General features: G+C 37.4%; 3 protein-coding genes across 3 annotated transcripts; all 3 read left to right on the top strand.

Moving 5' to 3' along the window:
* Window positions 1–5,486: 5,486 nt before the first annotated feature.
* Window positions 5,487–7,062, top strand: LOC128020978 (collagenase 3-like). Its single transcript, XM_052607822.1, has 5 exons — window positions 5,487–5,614; window positions 5,705–5,955; window positions 6,042–6,190; window positions 6,437–6,565; window positions 6,718–7,062. Exons 1-5 carry the CDS (start codon window positions 5,513–5,515, stop codon window positions 6,882–6,884), a joined length of 798 nt encoding a protein of 265 aa, XP_052463782.1. The 5' UTR covers window positions 5,487–5,512; the 3' UTR covers window positions 6,885–7,062.
* A 2,011-nt stretch (window positions 7,063–9,073) lies between these two features.
* Window positions 9,074–18,202, top strand: LOC128020633 (uncharacterized). Its single transcript, XM_052607245.1, has 19 exons — window positions 9,074–9,201; window positions 9,305–9,552; window positions 10,701–10,849; window positions 11,585–11,713; window positions 11,866–12,027; window positions 12,108–12,237; window positions 12,316–12,446; window positions 12,550–12,709; window positions 12,795–12,898; window positions 12,981–13,141; window positions 15,380–15,624; window positions 15,771–15,919; window positions 16,454–16,579; window positions 16,670–16,831; window positions 16,978–17,116; window positions 17,280–17,407; window positions 17,491–17,650; window positions 17,775–17,878; window positions 17,980–18,202. The coding sequence occupies exons 1-19, from the start codon at window positions 9,100–9,102 to the stop codon at window positions 18,081–18,083; spliced, it is 2,793 nt and encodes a 930-aa protein (XP_052463205.1). The 5' UTR covers window positions 9,074–9,099; the 3' UTR covers window positions 18,084–18,202.
* Window positions 18,203–19,037: 835 nt separating this feature from the next.
* LOC128020971 (acetyl-CoA acetyltransferase, mitochondrial) lies at window positions 19,038–24,901 on the top strand. The gene is made up of 12 exons (XM_052607815.1): window positions 19,038–19,196; window positions 19,432–19,479; window positions 19,591–19,708; window positions 20,177–20,272; window positions 20,370–20,470; window positions 20,580–20,723; window positions 20,888–21,038; window positions 21,141–21,236; window positions 21,916–22,029; window positions 23,343–23,407; window positions 23,491–23,648; window positions 23,751–24,901. Exons 1-12 carry the CDS (start codon window positions 19,125–19,127, stop codon window positions 23,869–23,871), a joined length of 1,284 nt encoding a protein of 427 aa, XP_052463775.1. The 5' UTR covers window positions 19,038–19,124; the 3' UTR covers window positions 23,872–24,901.
* Window positions 24,902–24,963: the final 62 nt, after the last annotated feature.

The raw sequence follows: 24,963 nt of genomic DNA, 5'->3' as shown, positions 1-24,963 counted from the left end.
CCTCAGGTTGAATGCCTCTACAGGCTCTGGTGGTGTAATCAAGGCATCACTTTGCCCCAACTCTTTTTCTCTGTAGGGTTGCTAAATGTATCTCAAAGGTGTAGGTTGATTGTTGGCCTTTCTTCTGCTCGAGGAGCTGCTTGGTGAACTCAAATGGGTTTCTAATGAAGGCTGCTCTCCTCCTAGCCCACTCCCTTCGCCGCCTCCTATGTTGCTGGGCTCTGCGCAAGGTAATAAGCTTCTTCCTTAAGATGTAGCGCAGTTCTGCCAATGGCCTGTGCTCCTCTATACCAGCTTCCTTCTAATGCCTTTTTAAGGTTTTCAGCTCCATTCTAATGTTATGGATTTTGACTGCCCTCTGTTTTTTGCTGTACGGCTTCGTTACTTTCACCTCCTCCAAACCAAACCTCTCAACCACCATGCTCACTATGATGGTCGTCATCGTTTGCATCCTCCTCTCCACCCCGCATTTGGCCGTTGCTTCAAGCACCTTATCCACATCCTCATAAAACATCTGCCACTCGGCTGTTTTACATGCTTGAGTCCACTGGATCCTCCTTTTCTCAGACAGCTTGGCTAGGGGAACAGTTAGTACCACTTGGTCTGGGCTCAATGGGGTGCTTCTGGGCCCTGCTCCTCCTCTGACTCACCAGGCTGGCCTGTGCATTGTGGCGCTCGCTGTTGCTCCAGACATTTCATCCATGACTGATGGATTTTCAGACCTCTCGCATTTTTACTAATCTTTCTGCACAGACATACCATGCTCATAATAGTTTTTCCTTTGCTATTGGTCGATGACCTTAGATCTGGTCTAAGGTCGATAACCTTAGACTGCTGGGGTTCTCTTTCTCCCCCCCTCTCGGGCTCCCCTGGGGGTGCTGTTCATTTAGTTTTTCTGTAGCTTAGTTTTGGGTTCCTCTTCACAGAGGCTGCAGTTTAGGGGTGCTAGCCCACATCGCCCCGGTTTCCGTCTTGCCGAGCTGCCATCTGTCTCTCCAGATGTCACCAACCTCTTCTTGGTTGTCAATCAGCCTGTTCCTGGTAGTCACTGATTCTTCAGCTTGACAGTTGTAATGATACATTTTCTGATGCAACGCCAGGGCACATCGTCTGTGATGTTCCTGATCTCATTGGGTATTTCGGGTCTTTTGAAACATCAGACACCTTTCTTCAGGCGACCCAGCTGAGGTTGATCAGGCCTCAGCTTGTGCCCTAGCAGCATTTATCCACGGATCCGCTCTTTTAATCCAGAGCCACCTCTAAGCCTTCTCTGCAGCCTCTGTGCCATTGCGGATAGCCCTTCTCCTTCTCTTTCCTGCGATGCAGAGTGCAGTATAGGCCCCGTAGAGGGACTTCCCCGCGATGCCTCTGCACCCTACCTCCACAGGTAAGCACCTTGCCTTACCTCCACAGGTAAGCACCTTGCCTTCCAGCCTTTGTTGGTCTCAAAATACCCACAGATAATTTTTATAGCTTGTTGAAATTGCCACATTTAGGGTATGAGCCAAAATGCTCTGTTTTAGTCTATGTCCCCTTTAACCCTCTGAGCCCTCTAAGGGAATTTTTGGGGCCTGGAGAAGTTTTGTCATGCCCTGACATTTGTGCTTTCTTCAGTTGCTTATAAACATCTAAACGGCTAAAGTCTAATTTCACTGTAATCAGCACAAACTGGGCTATAATAATATGTGAGCAGCATGTATGTACGTGATTGTGTGTTACGATCGGGAACCCAGGGAAACACAGGAGACAAGAGATCCAAATGCAGTGTGAGTTTAATGGGTAATCCAAATACAGAATCCAACAAGCAGAGGGTCAAAACCAAAATCCATACAAAACAAACAAATAAACAGGGAAAGGAACAGGAATAGGAATAGGAACTAGAAACTAGGAACGCGAGGAAACTGGGTGACGGAATGTAAGGACTATATGAAAACAAACAGAACAGACCGGTTAATATAGGCAGGGTAATGACTATCAAGTGAAGACACCTGAGTGCAATTAACAGGAGTGCAATTACTGTGATGAAGGGACAAGGCTTTGTGGGTATTATAGTGCTTCGGTGAGATGCCAATGGGGAAGTGAGACCACTAGTGGTGACCCAGTGAAACAGAGACCAGACACCGTGACATTACCCTCTCCACTACGGAGCAGCTACCAGATGCTCCACCCGAACACAAGAACAGACCAAGGAACACAGAGACCAGGAGGGAGGTGAAGCGACGGAGGACCAGTGGGAGGGACGGAGGGCCAGGTAATATAGGGAAACAGAGACAAGAAGTGCAAAAAACTAAAACTCTGAGACCAGGAGGGAGGTGGAACGGTGGAGGACCAGAGGGAGGGACGGAGGGCCAAGTAATATAGGGAAACAGAGACAGGAAGTGCCAAAAAACAAAAACAACAACAAGGAGACCAGGAGGGAGGTGGACTGGCGGAGGACCAGGGGAAGGGACGGAGGGCCAGGTAATAGAGGGTAACAGAGACAGGAAGAGCCAAAAACCAAAACAACAACAAGGATACCAGAAGGGAGGTGGACTGGCAGAGGACCAGGGACAGGATCAGTCGAGCACTCAGAGAGTTCGGCTGAGACATGACGAGGCTCTGGAAGTTCAGCCGAGACATGAAGAGGCTCTGATTGTTCAGCAGAGATGCGGAGAGCCTCTGGTAGTTCGGCAGATACGTGGAGAGGCTCTGGTAGTTCCGCAGAGACGTGGAGAGACTCTGGTAGATCCATGGTGTTTAGACTGGATTCAGGAAGATCATTGGTGACCTGACTCTGGAGTGTCAACGGTGACCTGACCTGACTCTGGAGGGTCAACCGGAACCTGACCTGACTCTGGAGGATCAGGGGGAACCTGACTCGACTCTGGAGGGTCAACTGTGCCTGTCATTTTGTGCAGAGGTGCTGGACAGGCGGTCATCTTGTGCCATGACTCTGGACCGGTGGCCATCTTGTGCAGTGGCGCTGGGCCGGCGGCCAACCTGTGCTGTGGCGCTGGGCTGGCGGCCACCTTGTGCTGTGGCACTGGGCTTGCGGCCATCATGTGCTGTGGCGCTGGGCTGGCGGCCATCTTGCGCCATGACACTGGGCTGGCAGCCATCTTGCACCGTGGTGCTGGGCTGGCGCTCCTCCTGTCTGTAGACCCCGGTCTAGAGTCGGCCATCCCTCCGGGAGAGACAGGTGTGGCTGGGGTAAGTAAAAACGAATTCCCAGAAATCAAAGCGTCCAACTGATCCATTTCCTTTCTTGGCACCGAGTCATCCAGAAAATGTCTTTCAGGGCCACATCATTATATCCCATAACATCCGCCAGGGTCCAGAACACTTGTGCCATACCACCCACCTCATTCCCCTCTTGGCGGAGGGTGGTTAATTTGATGAATTTCACCCTCCGCTCCACCATACTGGCTGAGGAACAGGAATGAAGTCCCACAGCGCTGGATCTCGACAAGATGGAGTCCTTTTGTTACGATCGGGAACCCAGGGAAAAACAGGAGACAAGAGAGGGTCAAAACCAAAAATCCGTCCAAAACAAAAAACAAACAAATAAACAAACAGGGAAAGGAACAGGAATAGGAACTAGAAACTAGGAACATGAGGAAACTAGGTGACGGAAAGTAAGGACTCCATGAAAACAAACAGAGACTTCTCAAACTTTTGAGAACTGGATCTATAGCCTAGAATTTTTCTTTCTAAATTATGTGAAAATCATCCTGTTTATTCACTCACAGAAAACAATATATTTGTTCAAATTTTCGAAGACACTTTTTGTTTGTAAAAGTCATATGCGAGTAGGCATCAACTATCATGAATATCATTGTGATTTACAGTACACCTGAGAAGACAAAGGCCTGCACAGTGAGCTGCATAATGAGCCTTTCAGTCAGCTGTGTGACTGACAGGGACGAGTTACGAGAAAGAATGTGAGGACCAAATAAATACATATAATTTTATGTTTATGTATAATTTTAATAGAAGTTTATTTAAACATTTCCTTCATGCCTAAAAAGGAAACTCATGTGTATGGGAAACAACATCAAAAACAAAGAAAACAGCAACTGTTTTCCAAGGGCGATGTCAGTCGTTTCATTAATTAAAATAAAACATTAATTAACATGTTTTGTTTACCTATTTCACCCAAATCCAGAATCTGCTCTTTGCTGTCCTCCTGACTCATGTGAATCTCTGCCTAACCCGCATTCTCTAATTCCATCATCCGTAATTTGCTGCATTGTTGATGTCTTCACATGCTCCCACCATTAACCCTCATTATTTTTTTTTATGTGCGTAAAGTGTAAAAGTGAAACACTGAAAACCTGTCCAAGTAACTTCTGGAGGCATGTTTCTGCATTTCTGCACACAGTAGAAGTTTTACTTGTTACTTAATGACTGACATACATTTCTGTCTGTTCCTCACATAAAACTATCATATGGGTTTAGAAACACTGAAATATAGTCCACAAGTCATATGCATCACTTTCATGATTGATTTAAAGTGCTTATACATTTTGAGGCTTGAAAGTCTCAGTCATGGAGTATTCATTATAAGTTATTACTCATTCAGAGTAAATAAAGATTGACAACAGTTGGCATTACCTACAAATATTTCATAACGCCCTAAGCACACCTCATACTCTGGGGCTTTCCCTTGATTTATTTTGTTTTCTAAAATGAAGTAAATAACAACCAAACTCTATGGAATTCATAACCTTAAAAATGCAACATTTACCATTTTATAACTGAATAAACCAGTTATACCATTTTGAGAGGAAGTGTTTTAAGCGCTGATGATTTCTTCAGCATTTCATAAAATAAATATATTTTCTGTAGTACAGCTTGTAGTACAATTACATTACTATTTAGAGTAATTAATATAATATTTTATTAGACAACATGCATTTGGACTTAAAGGTAACCTAATTTTAGCTGCTGCAGTGTATTATATTCAACAAGAAAATATGTTCATTTAAGGTAAAATATTGTTAAAACAATGTTTGAGTAAAATGTACAAAAGGGCATCCCTAGAACTGTCTGCACAAACCATCACATTTATTTAAATTTTATGTTATTTTCTTCCTGATTTTGTTATTAGTTATGGGCGCTGGGATGTTTTATATTGCAGTTTACATTTTGTTGTTTTAAGTTAAATAAGACCATACTGTAATGTTAGTGATGTCATCGCTGCGTTTTATCTGCAAGATTGAATTATAAATTGAACCAGAAATGATTATCATTTTGCCATTTTGTTTTTGCCTATAATACATAAACATGCTTTTATTCATATTAATTATTAATATTGTCATTAAATAAAGGTATGACAAAAATAAATAATATTAATATCTGGGCGAGGAAGCTGTGTCAAGCTGAAAATCCTGTTATAATTGTCTTGCCTGTCAGTTTAATGGTTTAATTTCACCTGTTGCTCAACACCTCACAGTTTTAAGTGTATATAAGTCATCATCAGACCTTCAGCAGTCAGAAGCGAAGCTCACAAGCAGAAGAAACAACTCTCAACATGGGGATTCAGAGACAGCTGTGTTTTCTTGCAAGCCTGGTGCTGGTTATTCACACCGCACCAATTTTAAGGCCCACTGAAAAAGAAGTAGCCATTGCAAGGGTATGTTTTTTCCCATCATATTATAGTCTTTTGGATGCTGTGCAACTGACCATAATTTCTCCAATAATTGCATGTCTGTTTGCCTTTTAGGATTACCTGAGAAACTTCTACAATCTGAAAGATTTAATGAGCACTTCCGATTTTCACCCAGAAGAAGAGATCAATCCACTGTCTGATAAGCTGAAAGAGATGCAGAAGTTTTTCAGGCTTAAGGTCACTGGGAAGCTGGACAAAGAAACACTGGAGGTGATGAAGAAGCCCCGCTGTGGAGTTCCAGATGTAGCTGCGTACTCCACATTTGGAGGCAATCCCAAATGGAACACCAACAGGCTCACCTACAGGTGTGTGTCTGATAGCAGTTTTCTTTGCATGACTTGAAAAAGAAAGAGTAAAAGGAGCAGATAAAGATAACGGTCTTGTTCCACAGAATCGTGAACTACACCCCTGACATGTCAAAAACAGATGTGGATCAATCCATAAGGAAAGCGCTGCAGGTCTGGGCCGATGTCACTCCTCTGAGATTCACTCGTATTAACAAAGGCATAGCTGACATCATGATCTCCTTTGCTACAGGGGGTAAGATACATATATCAATTTATCTATATTCATATTTTAACAACCATGTGGTTTGCATTTTGTTGAATTCTGAACTAAATTTAAACTTGGTACTTTGGTGATATAAATATTAAAAGAAAGTTCAGATTAGATTCAAAAAAGTTAAACTCAGATCAATGCACAACAAGTTTTTTAAAAATGCAGATTCTCAACGTTTCACCAATATATTAATGTAAGAAGAGAATTCAACTAAACTCTTACCTACAGATCATGGCGATGTTCAGTCATTTGACGGACCACAAGGCATATTGGCTCATGCTTTTGCTCCTTCTCCTGGAATCGGTGGAGATGCACATTTTGATGAAGATGAGTTTTTCACCTTGCGCTCATCAAAAGGTGATTTTTTTTTTTTTTTTTTTTTTGCTAGAATATTTTTCTACATTTTCAACTTTGAAACCATTTTGATTTCAAGTTAAAAAAAAAAATCTAAATTGGCAATTGATATTTTTAAATTTGTACCTAAACTATTCTGCTTAATTTCTCCACAGGACTTGTCTTGTTCTTGGTGGCCGCCCATGAGTTTGGTCACTCTTTGGGTCTTTCTCATTCTGACGTTCCTGGCGCTCTGATGTTTCCCACATACAGTTATATTGATCCAGATCGTTTCTCTCTGTCCAATGATGACATCAGAGGGATTCAGTCCCTTTATCCGTAAACATGGAAGGATGAGAGCTAGTAGGAAATAATAAACACACAGATTAGATTCTGAAGTGTTCTGGCGCTTTCTTTAAATGTCTTTTTCCTTTTTATCCCTTTTTTTCTCTTCTGGCAAGTATAACACATTTGAAATAATAACCATTAACAATATTTCTTTACAGGTCACGCTTTCTGGACAATTCAGTTCACATAATTTAAATGTATGTCCATTAAGGTTGGCAAATGTAACGCATTTGAACATTTCTCTTTGGTTGTACTTTTTTATGAATCAGTAAACATCTGGATACAACTAAACACCTGTCTTGTGCCTTACCACCAGCATATGTGTTCACTCAATATTTCAGTTTGTCTTTAATGTTTCACTTTCTCTATTTTACGTATAGTATCTATACAAAGAGAAATCAGTTTCACTACAATGCAACAGCACATATATTTAATGGAAAAATCTGTTGATTAAAATCTTAATTGAAACAGGTATGATGTTTTTAACCCTGAGAGTATAAATCTGACAGAAAACTTTTCCACAGAAGTAAAATTGATAGAGTAAACTCAATATAGCACATTGTCGAGCTCAACCTGGGATTACGCGGGGAATGTAGATGGTTTCATATTTCTAACACTTCTCATTTTTAACAGGATCATGAATTTTAAACTGTTTACTCAACTAGAAATCACATAAACTGAACCACAAATAAACTACTCTTTTAAAAATGAGACAAATCACTTTAACAGTACAAACATCATCTCTGAACATTCATGTATATCTTTAAATCTCAATATTGATAGATATTAATCTACATAACACATTTTACATACCTGTAGGAAATGATGAGATACACACAGATTAGAATCTAGTGTTCTGGCCTTTTACCAGAACGCTCTGTAAATGCCTCATCACTGCTTCTTACAGATAACACTTAAATTCATGTAACGTTAGTCTCTTAAAAAATAAACAAAAAGGGAAACAAAATTTGGGTTGCCCATTACTACTTAGTATTTTTTTCGTAAGATTATCTATACTTTTTGAGTCAGAAATATTGAGTTGTTTGTTTAATTTGTGGACATATGGACATGGAAAACACAATGAAAACTAGAATACAAACCTAACATAACCCTGACAACTACATTACACTACACTGTCCCATATATTAAAATATAGTGCATTAGCCATATTAACCACTTTCATAATAGCTTCATGGTGCTTTTGGCATTATTTTTAAAGTGTCTTATGCATATATTCATATACATGCAGAGCTTCATTTTATAAACTGGGGCTCCCTTTGATATGTTTTGAAATTGCATAAATTAAACAAATTCTAAAACTTTTGTCATTTTCTAAGTGAATATAGACACCACTTCCTCTTGAGGATATAAGAGGAGGTTAGTTTGAATGTGCATCAGAATTTCAATCCTCCATTAGCTCCTACTGTAACTGCACGCACACACATGTACAGAGTGGACGTCCCGGTTGTTGTTTGGTGACTGATGCCACCCCAGTGAATCACAACCAGAGATGACGATGAATCAGGAACTTGACTATGTCTGACATGTCCATGTATGTCTATTGATTTCTTGCTGTTCCATTCTGATAAGGGAACAATGGTTGCATTATTTCAGACTAAAAAATAACATGTCAAGCTTCACTCCTGCACTTGAGGTTTGTGGTTCAGTCTTACCCATAAAAATATCCAAAAACTTAACTGGTTATTTGTAAAGCCCAAAGTATATACTTAATAAAATAAAATTTTGTGACTTAAATATATGAATGACCATACCCAAAAGTCCCTGCATGAACTATCACACAAATTTAGGTAGTGTAAAACACACAGCCGCCAAAATAAGATCACATGACACTCACTGTATTTTTAACAGGAAAGTTCTGAAAACCACATTTGCTAGTTTATTCCTTTACATTTAAGCAAAGAGGTTTACATTTTTGCTCTTGTTTGTGTGTATAGATATAAATATTAAGAAATATTGCTGTTAAATAAAGGTGTGTGGAACATAAATCAAATTAATATCTGGGAAAGAAGGAAGAGGTTTGTGTTAAAGGAAGGCGTTAATCGGTCAGCCAGTTTAATGGTTTACTCAGAAACTTACAGCTGATGACTTAACCTGTTGCTAAAACCCTCAGTTTTAGGAGTATATAAGCCTCCATCAGACTTTTGCCAATTTAGAAACAAAGCACAGGAGCATAAGAAGCAACTCTCAAAATGAGGATTCATAGCCAGCTTTGTTTTCTTGCAAGCCTGGTGCTTGTTATTTACACTGCACCGATTTTAAAGTCCGCTGACAAAGATGAAGCCACCGCAGAGGTATGATATATATATATATATATATATATATATATATATATAATTCATGTTTGTATGTTGTGTTTGTTGTTGCTCATAATTGCTCTTATGATTCCACCTTTAGCATTACCTGCAGAGCTTCTACAATCTAACAGATATAACGAATGAAACAACAGCCTTCCAAAGAGAGGCCAGTCCACTGATTGAGAAGATGAAAGGGATGCAGAAGTTTTTTGGACTTAAGGTCACTGGGAAGCTGGACAAAGAAACACTGGAGGTGATGAAGAAGCCCCGCTGTGGAGTTCCAGATGTTGCTGCGTACTCCACATTTGGAGGCAAACCCAAATGGCAGACCAACAGGCTCACCTACAGGTGTGTGTAATAACAGTTCTCTTGGTCCCACACAAAAAAGAGTTTTAGGAGACTATGGTGCTTCTCAAGGCCGGAATGATCATTGGGCTCGACTGTGCTGCCATTACCAGTTCACATTGTTTGATTTGTTCAGCCATGCCAGTCAAAAATTATTAGTCTCATTTCCACTGTGCAGACAAAGCGCTAAATGGACCGGCCAGGGCTAACAGCTTCCAACTGTGACCTTCGAGGTGCACATTTATAAAGATAATAATACATTCTCATATGCTCTCACCTGATTTCTTTAAAGGGGATGATTCTATATTACATTAAAGGGTCCGCTAAATTATGCAATCTGAAGTTTTTGAGCGCTCTCTCCCACCATCTCACTGCCATCACATATGGTGGGGCAGAAATGTCATCAAAATGATTTATTTTTTTAATGTGCCATTTAATGAGTTTTTGTTTTTATTTAATATTTCTATGATATAGGACTTGGCTTATCGCACAAACAGAATATCTACACAGTCGCAAATGAACAATAAACAATAAGTTACTGACTAACTTTCAGACATAAAATTCCATTTTGTTTCTTACAAAAAAAAAAAATTGCACAAACAGCAGAACTTCGGTGTGCTTCGGTGTTACACGGAGCAGTAAAGTGTGCAAAATGTAAAGTTAAATTGATTTAATGGTTGATTTAAGGATTCAACCCACAGTCACTTGTTGCCACCTACTTGGCCTAGTGGTTGTAGTTTCATATTATTTTACAAAAGTAGCTGATTATTTAATTTTTTTATTGTTAATATCCAACATGTCTTCTTATTCTGATTTGATTTTATTGATTCAAATTAAGAATCTGACATGAGATCTAGACATCTCTGGTTTTTTTTTTTTGCTCATTGGCATTTCAGGGTTTTAATCTCTCAGAGTAAACATTCTGTTTATTGCATTATAATTACTATTTAAAATATATATATATATATATAAAAAAATACATTTAAACTTTGACTAGGCTATCCATGTTGCACATTAAATGTACTTATATATAAACCTTAAAGCATATTTAAATTTGTGTGTATTTTGTGCTACTCCATAATGGCGCTCTTGAGGGCATTTGTAGTCAAGGGGCCCCTGGCCCACTAAGTCCTGCCCTGGTGCTTTTACAGAATCGTGAACTACACCCCTGACATGTCAACTGCAGAAGTGGATCAATCCATAAAGAAAGCGCTGCAGGTCTGGGCCCATGTCACTCCTCTGAGATTCATTCGTATTAACAAAGGCATAGCTGACATCATGATCTCCTTTGCTAAAAGATGTAAGTTATCTATATATCTGTATTTATATTTTGTTGAATTCTTTTCAGTTTAATTAAATGTAACTGTTGATAAGTGCAGACTAATTAGTCCCCATGTACAATTATATAACATTACAATAAAGTAGAATTGTTCAATAAAATAATTATTGCAGTTAGTCCTTTGAATATTTGGGTGAAATCCAAATAGCTAAAGTCTATTCTGTTGTCTTAAGGCCATTTATGTTATGATGTTCATGAAATGGCACATGTATATCTAAGAGAAAACAATAATGAAATTGAATTCAGTGAAAGTAAGTACATTTTTCTGAAAAACTGTTCGGAAAAAGTTTCAGTGAGTCTGCTTACAGAACCAATAGCATGCGGTGTGCGTGTCTGCGCAATCACGTGAAAGGCATCTTGTAACAAATTAAACCTTCATAATCATCGGGAAGAAGGAGGCAGGAACCGGCGGACAATCAAATTACATTTTAATGAGAAAATAAAGACAAAACAGATAAAAACCAAACAAAACTAAAACCCAGGCCTGGTCCTGTCTCGTCCGTCATTGTCGTTGCTCCAGTTTTATATCCCTCCATCTCCTCCGTGGGACTCGAGACCGGTGGGTCGAGCAGGTGTCGCTCATCTCCAATCACTCCACCGGTCTCGCTCTGTTCCCACGTCTCTCGGCCCCGCCCCACCCCACTCGTCACACATCTCAATTGAACACTAAATATAAAACCAAACACTTACCTACAGATCATGGCGATGTTTCCCCGTTTGATGGACCACTAGGCACATTGGCTCATGCTTTTGCTCCTTCTCCTGGAATTGGTGGAGATGCACATTTCGACGATGATGAGTTTTTCACATTCCGCTCATCTAAAGGTGAGTTTTACTAGTTTACAAAAGTTATTAAATTTAGAAGTGCATTGAAGTCATTCCTGCAGATTGTAACTTTAGCACCATTTAACATTTTCCTCCAAAATGTGTTTATTTTATTAATCGCACATAAACTATTCTGCTTAATTTCTCCACAGGTCATGTCCTGTTCTTGGTGGCCGCTCATGAGTTTGGTCACTCTTTGGGTCTTTCTCATTCTGACGTTCCCGGCGCTCTGATGTTTCCCACATACAGCTTTACTGATCCGGATCGTTTTTCTCTGCCCAGTGATGACATCAGAGGGATTCAGTCGCTCTATGGTAAACATAAGGTCTTCAAGAGCACATCAACAATCTTTAAGTGGAAATATTTAGTCGTTAAAATGTGGTATTTCCTTCAGGCCCAAACAGAGACATGACCCCCACCCAAACTCATCAAGAAGTACAAGCAACTCCTAAGGCTTGTGACCCTAATGTGATCTTAGATGCAGATACAACTCTAACAGATGAAACAATGTTCTTCAAGGATGGGTAATATACACATTAAATAAAAATTATGTGTATTTTTATATAAATAGACCTATAATATCTTCATGTCTCTCTCTTCAGCTTTTTCTGGCGTAGATCTCCGAACAAAACTGTGACGCAACATCAGATCAAAAGTTTCTGGGCCAGTGCTCCAGATAATATAGATGCTGCTTATGAGGATCCAGTGCAAGATAAACTTTTCCTATTCAAAGGTACCTTCTCAAACAATCTGGGGATTCTGGAGCCACAATCACCCTTACAATCTCTAGATCCATGCTCAGAAAAACTCTTATTGTAGTCTGTCTTTGTTTACAGGTAGACAAGTCTGGGCATTTAATGGCATCAATCTTGAGCGCGGATATCCCAAGACTCTCATCAGCTTTGGTCTGCCAGCATCTGTGAGAGAAGTTAGTGCTGCCGTCCATGACAAAAACTCAGGAAAAACACTGCTCTTTGTTGACAAGGTTTACTACAGGTGGGTCTAGTGATGCATCATAAACAAAAGCCCTGACAGTTGTCACCGAAAAGCTGTTGGAATTCCCCCCTTTTTTTTTTGGTAGCTATGATGAAAAGGCAAAGAAAATGGACAGAGGGTATCCCCAACGAGTGGAAAGTGGATTTCCAGGGTTGACTGGAGAGGTTACAGCAGCCCACATGTCCAATGGTAGGTGTTTCTAATCTTTTCCCACAAGCGTTTATGTGCAATGATTATACTTAGTGTAGTTGAATGATTTTTTGTCTTCCAGGTTACATATATCTCTACAGTGGGAGAAATGTGTATGAGTTTGGATACATAGGCGGAGCTTCACTTGTATGCGTGGGGGGAGGGCACCCACTGGCAGACGAGCCACGAGCACTTTTTTATATGTTCTGTATTTTATGTATTTATGTAACACATATTCTAAATTAAAATACATTTAGAATGAACAATAATTGCTGTACAAAGAGTAAAAAAAAATCAGTCAAATTGTTTTCTGTGTGGTAGACCAGAGCCAGTTTCTTATTCTCCTCATAACTGAGAAACGTATTGATAATGTTGTTGAACCAACAGGCAGCGTGAGTGCAAGCTGTAGTAGTCTGAAAAACTTTGGATATTCGTCCCTCCGTGCTGCACCTTTAAGGCCATGTTTACACCAGTGCCTTTTCGTTTTAAAACGCATAATGTTTGCTACCGTTACGCCTATCGTTTACACTACTCCGAGGTTTTCGTCGAAAACTGAGATTTTTGAAAACGTTGCAAACATTTAGTCTGAAAACTCTGGGGTTGGGGTTGGGGTTTTTACAGAATCAATTAAATGTTATTTTTTCCAAATAAACTAAAATGTCTAATTCAACTAAACAGCACGTGAGTGTCTTCATTTTGTAAGCAAGACTGATTTTGGTGTAGAAATACTTTTGACTTTAACCTTTTAAAAGACTCTGACCTGATTTACAGGGCAGACCTATATACTGTATAGTATCTACTGCAAATCCATTATCAGTAAACAGCTTTGTAAAATATCAAACCATCTAAATTCTAAATAATAAGTAGACCTCTAAAGCTTTATAAAAGGGCAGACTTTTTGTCAAAGCCTGTTGACACTTGTGGTTGATACAGTATTTGGAATTTCTGAGAAAACTGTTTTGTCATCACCATGTGTATGTACTGGACATTAAAAACAGTCATGGTCTTTCTGTTAAATGGTTCACTCAGACATATATGGACATCATTTCTGTGGTTACATTTTAGGACATGAACAAGGGAGTGCCTCTGTTAAACAGCCTCTGGGGTTGTGCTTTTGTATTTTTATCTTTCATTCATGTCAGGGTTTGGGAAACGTGTATGCACTTGATGTGCCCTGAAGGGAATTCCAGTGACTGTGTAAAGCTACATATATACATATATATATATATATATATATATATATATATATATATATATATATATATATAGATATAGATATATATATATGAATATGAATATCTATGTGAATATCTATGAAGCTTTTTTATTGACTATTTTAACATTTATCATTTATAGATTAATGATAAAACCTTACAATATTACCTAAACTAACTAAAATGTCATTCCACAATATTTAAAAAATGTATATATAAATTACCAGAGTGAATTCCTTCTTGGGATAGTCCTTAATTCAATTCAAAACAGTTGTATCAGTTTGACTTCCCGAAAACCCCTTCAAGTCATTTTCTCACAAACCCCCATTGGTATGTATGCTTAAGATAAACACTCAGCAGGCCCACTTTAGGAACTATTTAGTCTTTTAGGGTTTATCACTTTGGCAATATTTTCTTGTGGTACATTTTCAAATTCTTAGTACAAAACAAAACTATCAAGCTCATCATGTTCTGCTTGGTGAATGTTTTATATAATTTCTATGAGTTGATGCCATTTCTTCATTATGCATTTTGTGACATTTTAATATAGAAATTTAGACAATGTAGAAATGCAGTGCAATTCATTCTATATATATATATATATATATATATATATATCTCAGACCTAAACTTAGAATTATTATTAATAATTTTTTTTTATTTTTGGGGGGAAAAAACGTATCCCCTCGTTAGAAAGTCCCCAGAAAGAAAACAAAACAAAAGCAAAGGCCGGGGATACAAAACCTCAAATATTTCTGAATGTGGCCTATTTAGCAGCTGCGTCAGAGCTGAAGTCATCGACAATACAAACATCTGTCTGACATGTTCAGACAGCAACCAAAAAACCCTGCAACCCTGAGTTTCCCACTTCCACCCCCGCTAATACAGCCACTGATCGGAAATGATAAAACACTGGACAAGCCCCTTTAAGACCACTTATAAAAGTCAGAAACAGACACAGTGGAGATCAATTTTCTTTCCCTGCAGAGGAAGAAGACTGAAGTATGGAGCACTTGACAGCTCTCAGCCTGATGCTTTTTGGGTTTTTAGCTCTTTGCGACGGTGCTCCCACGACAGCATCAACGGAAGACCATCAAATAGCAGAGGTCGGTACCTATTATCTATTTACTAACTTATTCAATTTATGCATTTTTTTATGACACAAAAAAATCTACAGATCTAACTTTGTGACATGAAACTATGATATTTATCTGCTCTATTTCATTGTAAAATCAGTGTAAAAATGTTCCTTCCTCTTTCTTCCCAGGCTTATCTGTCACAGTTCTACAGGGACCCGAATGCAACCACATTCCTTGGCAGAATGATGTTCCTCCCAGATCTCGAGAATGAACTGAAGGTCATGCAGGAGTTTTTTGGACTGGAGGTCACGGGTAAGCTGGACTCGAACACTCTTGAGACGATGAAGCTGCCGCGGTGTGGAGTCACTGATGTGGCCAAATACGGACACTTCCAGGGGAGTCCCAGGTGGAAGCAGAGCGTTGTAACATACAGGTAGATGTAGCTCCTTAATTTTGTTCATATAAATCAACCAATCAGAACAGACCTTCTCAGACTGAGAAAATTAGTTGTTTTTTTTTTTTTTCAATGCAACTGTTTAGTATTGAATTTCAGACTACAAACTGCTGTTTTTCTCTTAGAATAACTGAATATACATCACAGCTGAGCAAGAAAGAGGTGGACGACACCATCGCTAAAGCTTTCCAGCTCTACAGTGATGTTATTCCACTTGACTTCAAACAGATCTACAGCGGCACGGCCGACATCATGATCCTCTTCAAAGCAGGATGTGGGTATATGTACAGGACCATTACAAGTTTGGAATAGTTAAAACTTTTTGCATTGTTTTTTAAATAAATCTCAAATGTTCACTAATGCTGTATTTACCTAAACTGTTTTCTATTGTGATATATTTTAAAATGTAACTTATTGTGGCAGGAAACCTGAATTTTCAGCATCATTACTCCAGTTTTCAGTGTCACATGGTCCTTATTCTAATTTGCTGATTTGGTGCTCTTATTATTATGTCAATGCTGAAAACAGCTGTGCTGCTTAATTTTCCATTTCAAAGTTTGGGGTAGATACGATTTGTATACAAAAATAGGACTAAAATGGTGCAAAATATTTATAATATTATGCAAGATTTCTATTTTAAATAAATGCTGTTCATTTCTTTTCCTGAAAAACCTGGGGGAAAAAAATCAAAGTTTCCATATTAAGCTTTATTAATAATTCAGCATTGATAATAATTGTATTAATATATCACAATATTACTGTTTTAGTTTTTTTTTTATGTAATTATTTCATGTATGTTTCCTGTTAGATCATGGAGATTTTTACCCATTTGATGGGCCTAATGGGGTTCTGGCCCATGCCAACTCACCCGGTCCAGAGCAGGGAGGAGACACACACTTTGATGATGATGAGAGGTGGACCCTGCATTCACGAGGTAAATGCACAAATCACACAGAATCACATACTAATGTGCATGTTAACTTTTTATTATTTATTATTTTTAAAAATCATAAATCTGCTTTAGATATAAACCTGCTTTTGGTGGCTGCTCATGAATTCGGACATGCACTGGGACTAGACCACTCCAAAGACCCTTCGGCTCTCATGTACCCAACTTACCGATATGTCAACACAAATGGCTATACACTTCCCCGTGATGACCGACTTGGGGTCCAGGCTCTGTATGGTGAATGTTTTTTGTGATAGAGAACGCAAAGTGCAATATCAATATATAAAAAACAGTAGATCATATTGCATGGTCACTAGTGAGCATTATCAATTATACAAAAATCAATAAATATAATTTGTTATGTTTCTTGTGTTATGTTTTAGGAGTTAGACCATCAACAAATAAACCAAAACCAAAACCAGAACCTAATCCTGGACCGCCTCCACCAGAACGGTGCAAACGTGACTTAGTATTTGATGCAGCAACCAGCATTCGTGGAGAACTGTTCTTCTTTAAAAATGGGTAAGAATTTATTTTCTTTTTTATATTTAATAACACACACACACACACACACACATAAATAAATAATAATAATAATCATAATAATAATAATAAAAACACTATGTGTGTTTGATTTTAAAATATTTAATTTTATTATGCATATTTAATTCTTCATTTGCATCAGTTATTACTGGAAGAAGGGCTACTACAGTGGACTTTCAATGAAAGAAGTAAAAACTACCTGGCCATCCATTGACTCTGTTGATGCTGCTTATGAGTTCAGTGACAGAGACATTAGCTTCCTCTTCAAAGGTAAAGTCATAATTCCTAAAGAGATTTTGAGTGGTGTATAACAAAGCTTCAGTAAATGTAGTTGTGTGGTCTTCCACATACAGGTCAGCAGTACTGGGCAGTAAAGGGCACCACTACTTTGCCTGGATATCCCAAACCCATATCCACTTTCGGGATTCCCACATATGTGAAAAAGATTGATGCAGCTGTATATGTAAAATCAACTGGCCGCACTTTGTTTTTTGTTGGAACAAAATACTGGAGGTAAGAAAAACCTAAATGACTGAATAGTTTAAATGAACATTTATATGTCACATTGTCTCCTCTTAACATTGTGTTGATTTTTCAAAATAACATCAAAACTAACATAATTTTAACAATGGTGTAGCTTCAATGAAAGAAAAGCTCAAATGGACAGCGGCTTTCCTAAAACTATTCGACATCATTTCCCTGGCATCGGGTCACGGGTGGATGCTGCTTTTGAAAATTATGGTGAGCTTAAATGCTATTAAATAAACAAAACTATTAAATCGTTCCTTATTCATTTAATGCTGTTTCCTTGAATTATTTATTAATGTATGTATTCTTTTTAGGTTATCTGTATTTTTCAGAAGGTTCAAGGCAAACGGAGTATGATTTCACCTCAAAACGAGTGAATCGGGTGCTGTTGAACTATGGATGGCTGGACTGCTACTAAATATTTAAATGAAAAAGAAATTAAATTAGTTAAGTTTCAGTATTCATAATAGTGTACCTATATTGTTCTTTGTTGTTTGTTTTGTTATTGTTTTTTTAAATAAATCTTATTATAAATAATTGTTGTTGTTGTTGTTGTTTTTTTGCAAAAACTTGCAATTCAGTTGTAACTCATCTTTTAATATAATAAGAAAAAGAAAATGTGAAAGCGTTTATTTTTGTAAAGAGAATAACATATACACACACACACACACACACAAACACACACAGATATATATATATATATCAGGGCTGCAGGTTAACTTTTTTTGCCCATAGCAATGGTGCTGGTTAAAGGTTTTGTTGCACAGGCCAAAGATTTGTAGCCCACGAATACAATGTCTGTTATGTCTGAAAACAAACACAAGTAGTCTTTATTTGCTAAAAATGGAAGAGTGCAGAAACATAACACCTCAACAAAATATTAAATAAAAAAGAATGGCAGGCCAAAGCTGGTAAAGATAAAAATCGGTATTATTATTTTATCTTTGTTAAGAAAATAAACTGTTTGGTTACCCAAATTCTTCAAATTATCTTATTTTATTTTCAACAAGGGAAAAATATTAATACAGGTTTGGGACAACATGTGAGTGAGCAATTAAAGGCAGAAATTTAATTTGGGGGTGAACTATTCCTTTAATGAGAAGCTGCAGCATTTTTACTGTCACTTTAAGAGCTACACGAATCTGTTTCTCTCTGAAATGTTTACTTTCATTTTAGACATAACCATCTGTGTTTATAGCTAAACCATGTGTTTTTTGGTGACAGTTTTAGGCGCAAAATCAATCAGAAGCGAAGACAACTTAGTCTAGTAATCAGGTAGACGTTGTTTTGGTGTGGTCGCGCTATATATGAGCGCCTGGACATAAACTACATTACCCATAATGCGCGGGGCGTCGCCATGTGACGCAGACACACCTCTACTGTGATTGGCTGCTTTTTGCAAGTACTACGCTGTACGCTCTCATTCAGAGGGTTGAAGGTGAAATTTGCTGTTCTCTGTATGCAGTTTTCCATCGCGATTATGACGTCCTGCGCACTTTACAGTACACGCACACACCTGTGCAGACAAATGGTGAGTCTGAAATACATAAATCGATAGCCGATATTGACTATGCTGCGAGACAATGCGGCGCATACAGCAGTTTGACTGCAGTTCTGTTTCATTATTTCAGAACCGAAGTTACACAGTACTGTTTTAAACATTGCACCTCACCTCTTAAATTGTAGACACGCAAAATATGAGGTGATCATATAAATAACAGTCATTTATTTTGCCAGCAAAATAGTTTTTGAATCTGCCGTTGCAGGCACATAAATATCTGAGCAGGACCTACAGCACACGACCATCTCTAAATGTGAGTAAAATATTATGCGATTTTATCAGTTTACGGAGCCAGAGCTGGTTCCTTCATTGAATATGCTCTGCATTGATGAGTGTTATCTTCCTCTCATTTCTGTCTGCACAGGAAGTTGTCATCGTCAGTGCAGTCAGGACTCCTATTGGCTCTTTCAAAGGAAGCCTTTCCACAGTCCCTGCAACTAAACTGGGTTCCATTGCTATTAAAGGAGCCGTCGAGAAAGCAGGTACAATTCTGATGGTTTTAGGAGGAATTCATATTTTATTTCCTATTTTATTATGCAGATTATGTAGTTTAAGAATATAGCTAATTATAATTTATATTTTTTATTCAGTAATATTTTCAAATGTACACTAATTCACCTTTAAGTTTTGAGTCAGTATAATTACATTTTGAAAATAAATAATAATTTTAATTAGCAATAATGCATTAAATTGAGCCAAAGTGAAAGTAAAACATTTATAATGTTTCAAAAAAATTGATTTCGTATAAACGCTGTTCTTTGGAGCCTCTGTTTATCAAATAATCTAGAGAAATTATAATGGTAATCAGAAAGGTGTGCTATTTGTTTCTACGACTAGTCCAACGCAGTTTGATATTCTAATGCATTGATATGCATGTTAATATTTCTGCATTTTTAAGTCTTATTCGTTCTAGCTTTCTGCATGATTAAAGGTTTATGTGTCATCCACAGGAATTCCTCTTGAGGAGGTGAAGGAAGTTTATATGGGCAATGTGTTGCAGGCAGGAGAAGGACAAGCACCAACCAGACAGGCTCTTCTGGGTGCAGGTGAGTCCTATATCATACACACAAACAAACATAAAAAAATGCACCTTTTATTTAGGAATTAAAAAATTCAGTGATGTTTGTGATCTTCCTCGTGTAGGTCTCCCTATATCCACTCCGGCAACTACCATCAATAAAGTGTGTGCTTCCGGGATGAAGTCCATCATGATGGCCGCTCAGAGTCTCATGTGTGGGCATCAGGTAATGTAAAAGACACGTTGCCAGATATTCAGAAAGTGTTTTGTGTGAAAGTAACAGCTTTAAGCATGCTAATACAGCAGAGATAGTAAATCTACATGATCTCTTTCAGGATGTGATGGTTGCTGGTGGAATGGAAAGCATGTCTCAGGTTCCTTATGTTATGGCTAGAGAAGCGCCTCCTTATGGTGGTGTGAAGATGGAGGATCTGATTGTTAAGGATGGGTTGACGGACGTCTACAACAAATTCCACATGGTAAAACAGATTGCATTGTATTTGCATAATAGTGAAGCCTGTTAATAATTACTAAGTAAATAAAGGAAGTGAATGAAGTTGTGTGGAAACATTTTGACAGCAGTGCGTATAACACTGTAGAGACCATGACTGTGTAAAACACCTCCACATATCCCCATTTTTAGGGCAGCTGTGCTGAAAATACAGCTAAGAACAGCGGTATCTCCAGGGAGGAGCAGGACGCGTTTGCCATCAACTCGTACAGCCGCAGCAAAGCAGCATGGGAGTCCGGCATCCTGGCCAAGGAAGTGGTTCCTGTGAGCATTCCTCAGAAAGGTTGGTTTAAGTTTCATCATTCCCCAAGAATTAAAATATTTGCTTGCATAATATATAAATATGATACATAATTGCAATAAAATGTGCTCTCTCACCGTATAGGAAAACCAGACATCGTTGTGAAGGAAGATGAAGAATATAAGAAGGTTGATTTCAGCAAAGTCCCCAAACTGAGGGCTGTGTTCCAGAAAGAGAACGGTACAAGATTATCATTAACCCTAGTGGAAGAGTACTGAACATAGTGTTCTTCACATTTTAAAAGCATATTTAAAAAAAAAAAAAAAAAAAAAAAAAAACTCTACCTTAAAATAATATAAATATTTTAAAAAGTCACATCGTATTCATCTTAAATTAAAAATTGACTAAAAAAATCAGTTTTAATAATATTTTGTCCACCTATTTTGATGTGCTGACTAACATTAAAGCAGATCAGAGGACTTGATTATGAATTAACTGTAGAATGTTATTCAATATTACATTTAAAGTTTTTTTTTCATTGCAGCTTCATCAGAGCAAATGTAAAAATTACATACAAGTATATTTTAGTTTACCTTAAATGCTTGTCAGTACATTCAGTAGACAATAGAAGTAATTATGAAATTACATTTAAAGATGCACTTAACGCCTACTTAAGTGGGATAAAAAAAACACTCTGATTTTGAGATAATTGCGTTTATTATAGATTTAAACTATAATACATTTTCATGTAATTGCTTAAAACATGCAATTAAGTGTCTGAAAACATATTTAGTGTTCACTTAAGTTGACAAAAACTAGAAAACTAGATTATTTCTGTAATAATTGCTTTTTTGAAAATTATGTTAAAGTGCTTCTTTTCTATATATGAGGGGGTATTGAAAAACGTTTGTTTTTGCAGGCACAGTGACGGCAGCCAACGCTAGCACGCTAAACGATGGCGCGGCGGCTCTCGTGCTCATGACTGCAGATGCGGCAAAGAGACTCAACATCACGCCGCTTGCAAAGATCGTTGGTGAGCCACTTTTCACCTGTTTAAAATTAAATGACATTTTATGGTGTATTTTGTTCATTTGAATGATACTGTGGTACATGCTCTAGGATAGATCCACTTGAATTTTCTTGCTGAACTACAGTACACCAAGATAGAAGTATCTTCATTCAAAGATACTTTAATAATTTAATGTTAATTATTTAAATAAACTAGTTAAACTTGTCAAACTACCCTTTTGATAAGGTAGTTAGCTACATGCTAAAAACGAAATGTTACTAACACATCAAATTATTATCATAGTTTTTCTTTTAGTATTGTTTTTGCAACGAAGAACACATTTACAAGCATAAAGACAGTAAACAATATTCTGAGAGGTTTACAATACATTAAATTCTGAAATGAACTGAAATGTATTATCTATCATATTACAACACAGAAGCGAATCTACGATTTTCTTTTATATTAACCAGTGTGATCAATAAATGAAAAAAAAAAAAAAAAATAGATAGATAATCGCATTTGGTCATTTATTAAATTTTCGATTAATCCCACCTAATGTTAAAGTTGTTAAATATACTTTTATAGTGCAATAATTTCACATTCAATATTCAAATTAATGTAAAAACAACATAAGGACAGTATATTTTGTAATATTTGTTTAATGGTATCTTTTTTATGACTGAAGGCCAGAATGTATCACTGATGCAAATACTACTGATGTCTCTATTAACTTTTTTCCCTCCAAATATTTAACCACTGACTATAACCATTCAACATTACAGTATAATAGAGAACTATCAATGTTTAGATTTATTAGACTATTAAAAAAATAACAACTTCTAATGAGACTTCTTTTGAACATGACGCAGGTTGAAACTCATCCTATTTATATTATTCAGGTTTATTTCACAGGGACAATGCACATCAGTAATACGTAATTTTCCAGAATTATCCAAAAGGCTATTTTACATCTGCAGTCCCGGACTTATGCTAAAATTATCAGCCTAAAAATATAAAATAAATAATCTATACATAATGCATACATGCTGTAAACTAAATAAAAAAAAGTATGCTTTACCTAATATGTGGTCTTAAAAATGTTCTATGTCTAAATAAATGTAATTCTTGTCAAGAAAAAAGAGACAGAAGCAGCATTTGAGTTTTGCCATAGCTCCACCCCTTGAGAAGAAAAAAAAGTCTTGTTACTGGGAAAACTACACTATTTGGACTGAACAATTGTGGTACTGTCATGCTAGTTAGTTACTCATTTATGGCTTGTTTTGTCAGAGAATTATAGTTTCACATCTAGATCACCATTGTATCCTAATTCACAGCTTTCGCTGATGCTGCTGTCGCCCCCATCGATTTCCCTATCGCTCCAGCCTTTGCCGTCCCCAAGGTTAGCTGATGTTTATCTGTTGATTTCTAAGTTAAAGTGAAGTTTTTGAAGTCCTTCAGTGTAGTAACATCGGTTTCGCACAGGTCCTAAAAGCAGCCGGTGTGAAGAAAGAAGACATTGCCATGTGGGAGATCAACGAGGCCTTCAGTGTCGTGGTGCTGGCCAACATCAAGATGTTAGAAATCGACCCCGACAAAGTCAATATCAACGGAGGAGCTGTTTCTCTTGGACATCCAATTGGGTAAAGATATGCAGCATCTTTCTCATGCATCACTGTTCACTATATTGACATATTGTAATTAGATTCGCTCAATAATTAATGTGCTGGTTTTGCGATTTCTAGAATGTCAGGGGCGAGAATCGTTGGACACATGGTGCACAATCTGAAATCGGGACAGTACGGCCTGGCCGGAATCTGCAATGGAGGAGGTGGCGCCTCCTCTATTCTGATCCAGAAATATTAGGACTTGCACTTTAATCTACAGAATGCATGTAGGATTTGGTCCTTGTGCCAGATATATCATCATGCCTGCATTATTGATGCGAGGTCAGTCCTGTTTTTTCTTAAAATAAGAAACAAACTTGTGAATGGTCATACTGTACAAATCTCTCTGCTCTTGTTACATATTTTGTTACATGGTGATCATTCTCAAAATAATGGTTTAATAAAAGGGTTTAGAAGGTTAAAGTGTGTGTTTGCACTGAAATAGATTATTGGTTGGTTTCGTTGATGTTGAATGTGTGATGAATATACTCAGAAATAACACAATGCATTTCACCTGAATGAACACCAGATGGTGTGTGCTTTGAGCTCTGTGTGCTGATTGGCTAATGGATGCTTTTCACAGACTATAATGGGGCAGTGATTTAAAATCTTGATTCTCACAAAGGTTTAAAAAAAACAACTAATGTACCATTATGTCATGACATTTTATTTTCCCAAAGTATTAAACTACAAACAAAATAGTAAATTTGACATATTTTACTCTTCTTAATCTTTAATCAGTCTCTATATATTTTCCTCATTTGGAAAGTCAAGTTTTTTTTTTTGTTTTTTTTTAATGAAAAAGATTTTGTAATATTACATTTGATTGTTAAAAAAAAGAGTGGGAAAAACCAACGACAAAAAGCAAAACAAAATGAATAATAATGAAATAATTCGAAATCAGTTTATTTTTATGATAGATCACTATTACCTATACAGTAGCATTGCCTTAGAATCACATAATTACATTTTAAGTTCATACTGTATGTGCAATATCTCAAGTTTCATCATTACAATGTGTTACTGATGTTCCTGGTTATTGAGTCCATGAGGATCTTTTTTTTTTCTTTTGCAGAAGTTATGCTAATTTATGTACTTTATTTATTAAATTACCTGTGTTACTGGATCATTTGTTAAATAATGTTTTGCCAAAGGGGTAGAACTAGAAGCAACTAGATGCTAAATATGTCAATGACAATAAAGAGGTTATAATCCAATCAAAAACTAAACTTGTTATAAACTATTCACTTTCTTGTCAGTCCAAACTTATATGGCTGAGAACATTTAAATA

This window comes from Carassius gibelio, chromosome A10 (genome assembly GCF_023724105.1).
Source record: "Carassius gibelio isolate Cgi1373 ecotype wild population from Czech Republic chromosome A10, carGib1.2-hapl.c, whole genome shotgun sequence".
Lineage (NCBI taxonomy): Eukaryota > Metazoa > Chordata > Actinopteri > Cypriniformes > Cyprinidae > Carassius > Carassius gibelio.
Note: the sequence above shows the minus strand (reverse complement) of the source record. Positions and strands in the feature narration are given on the sequence as shown.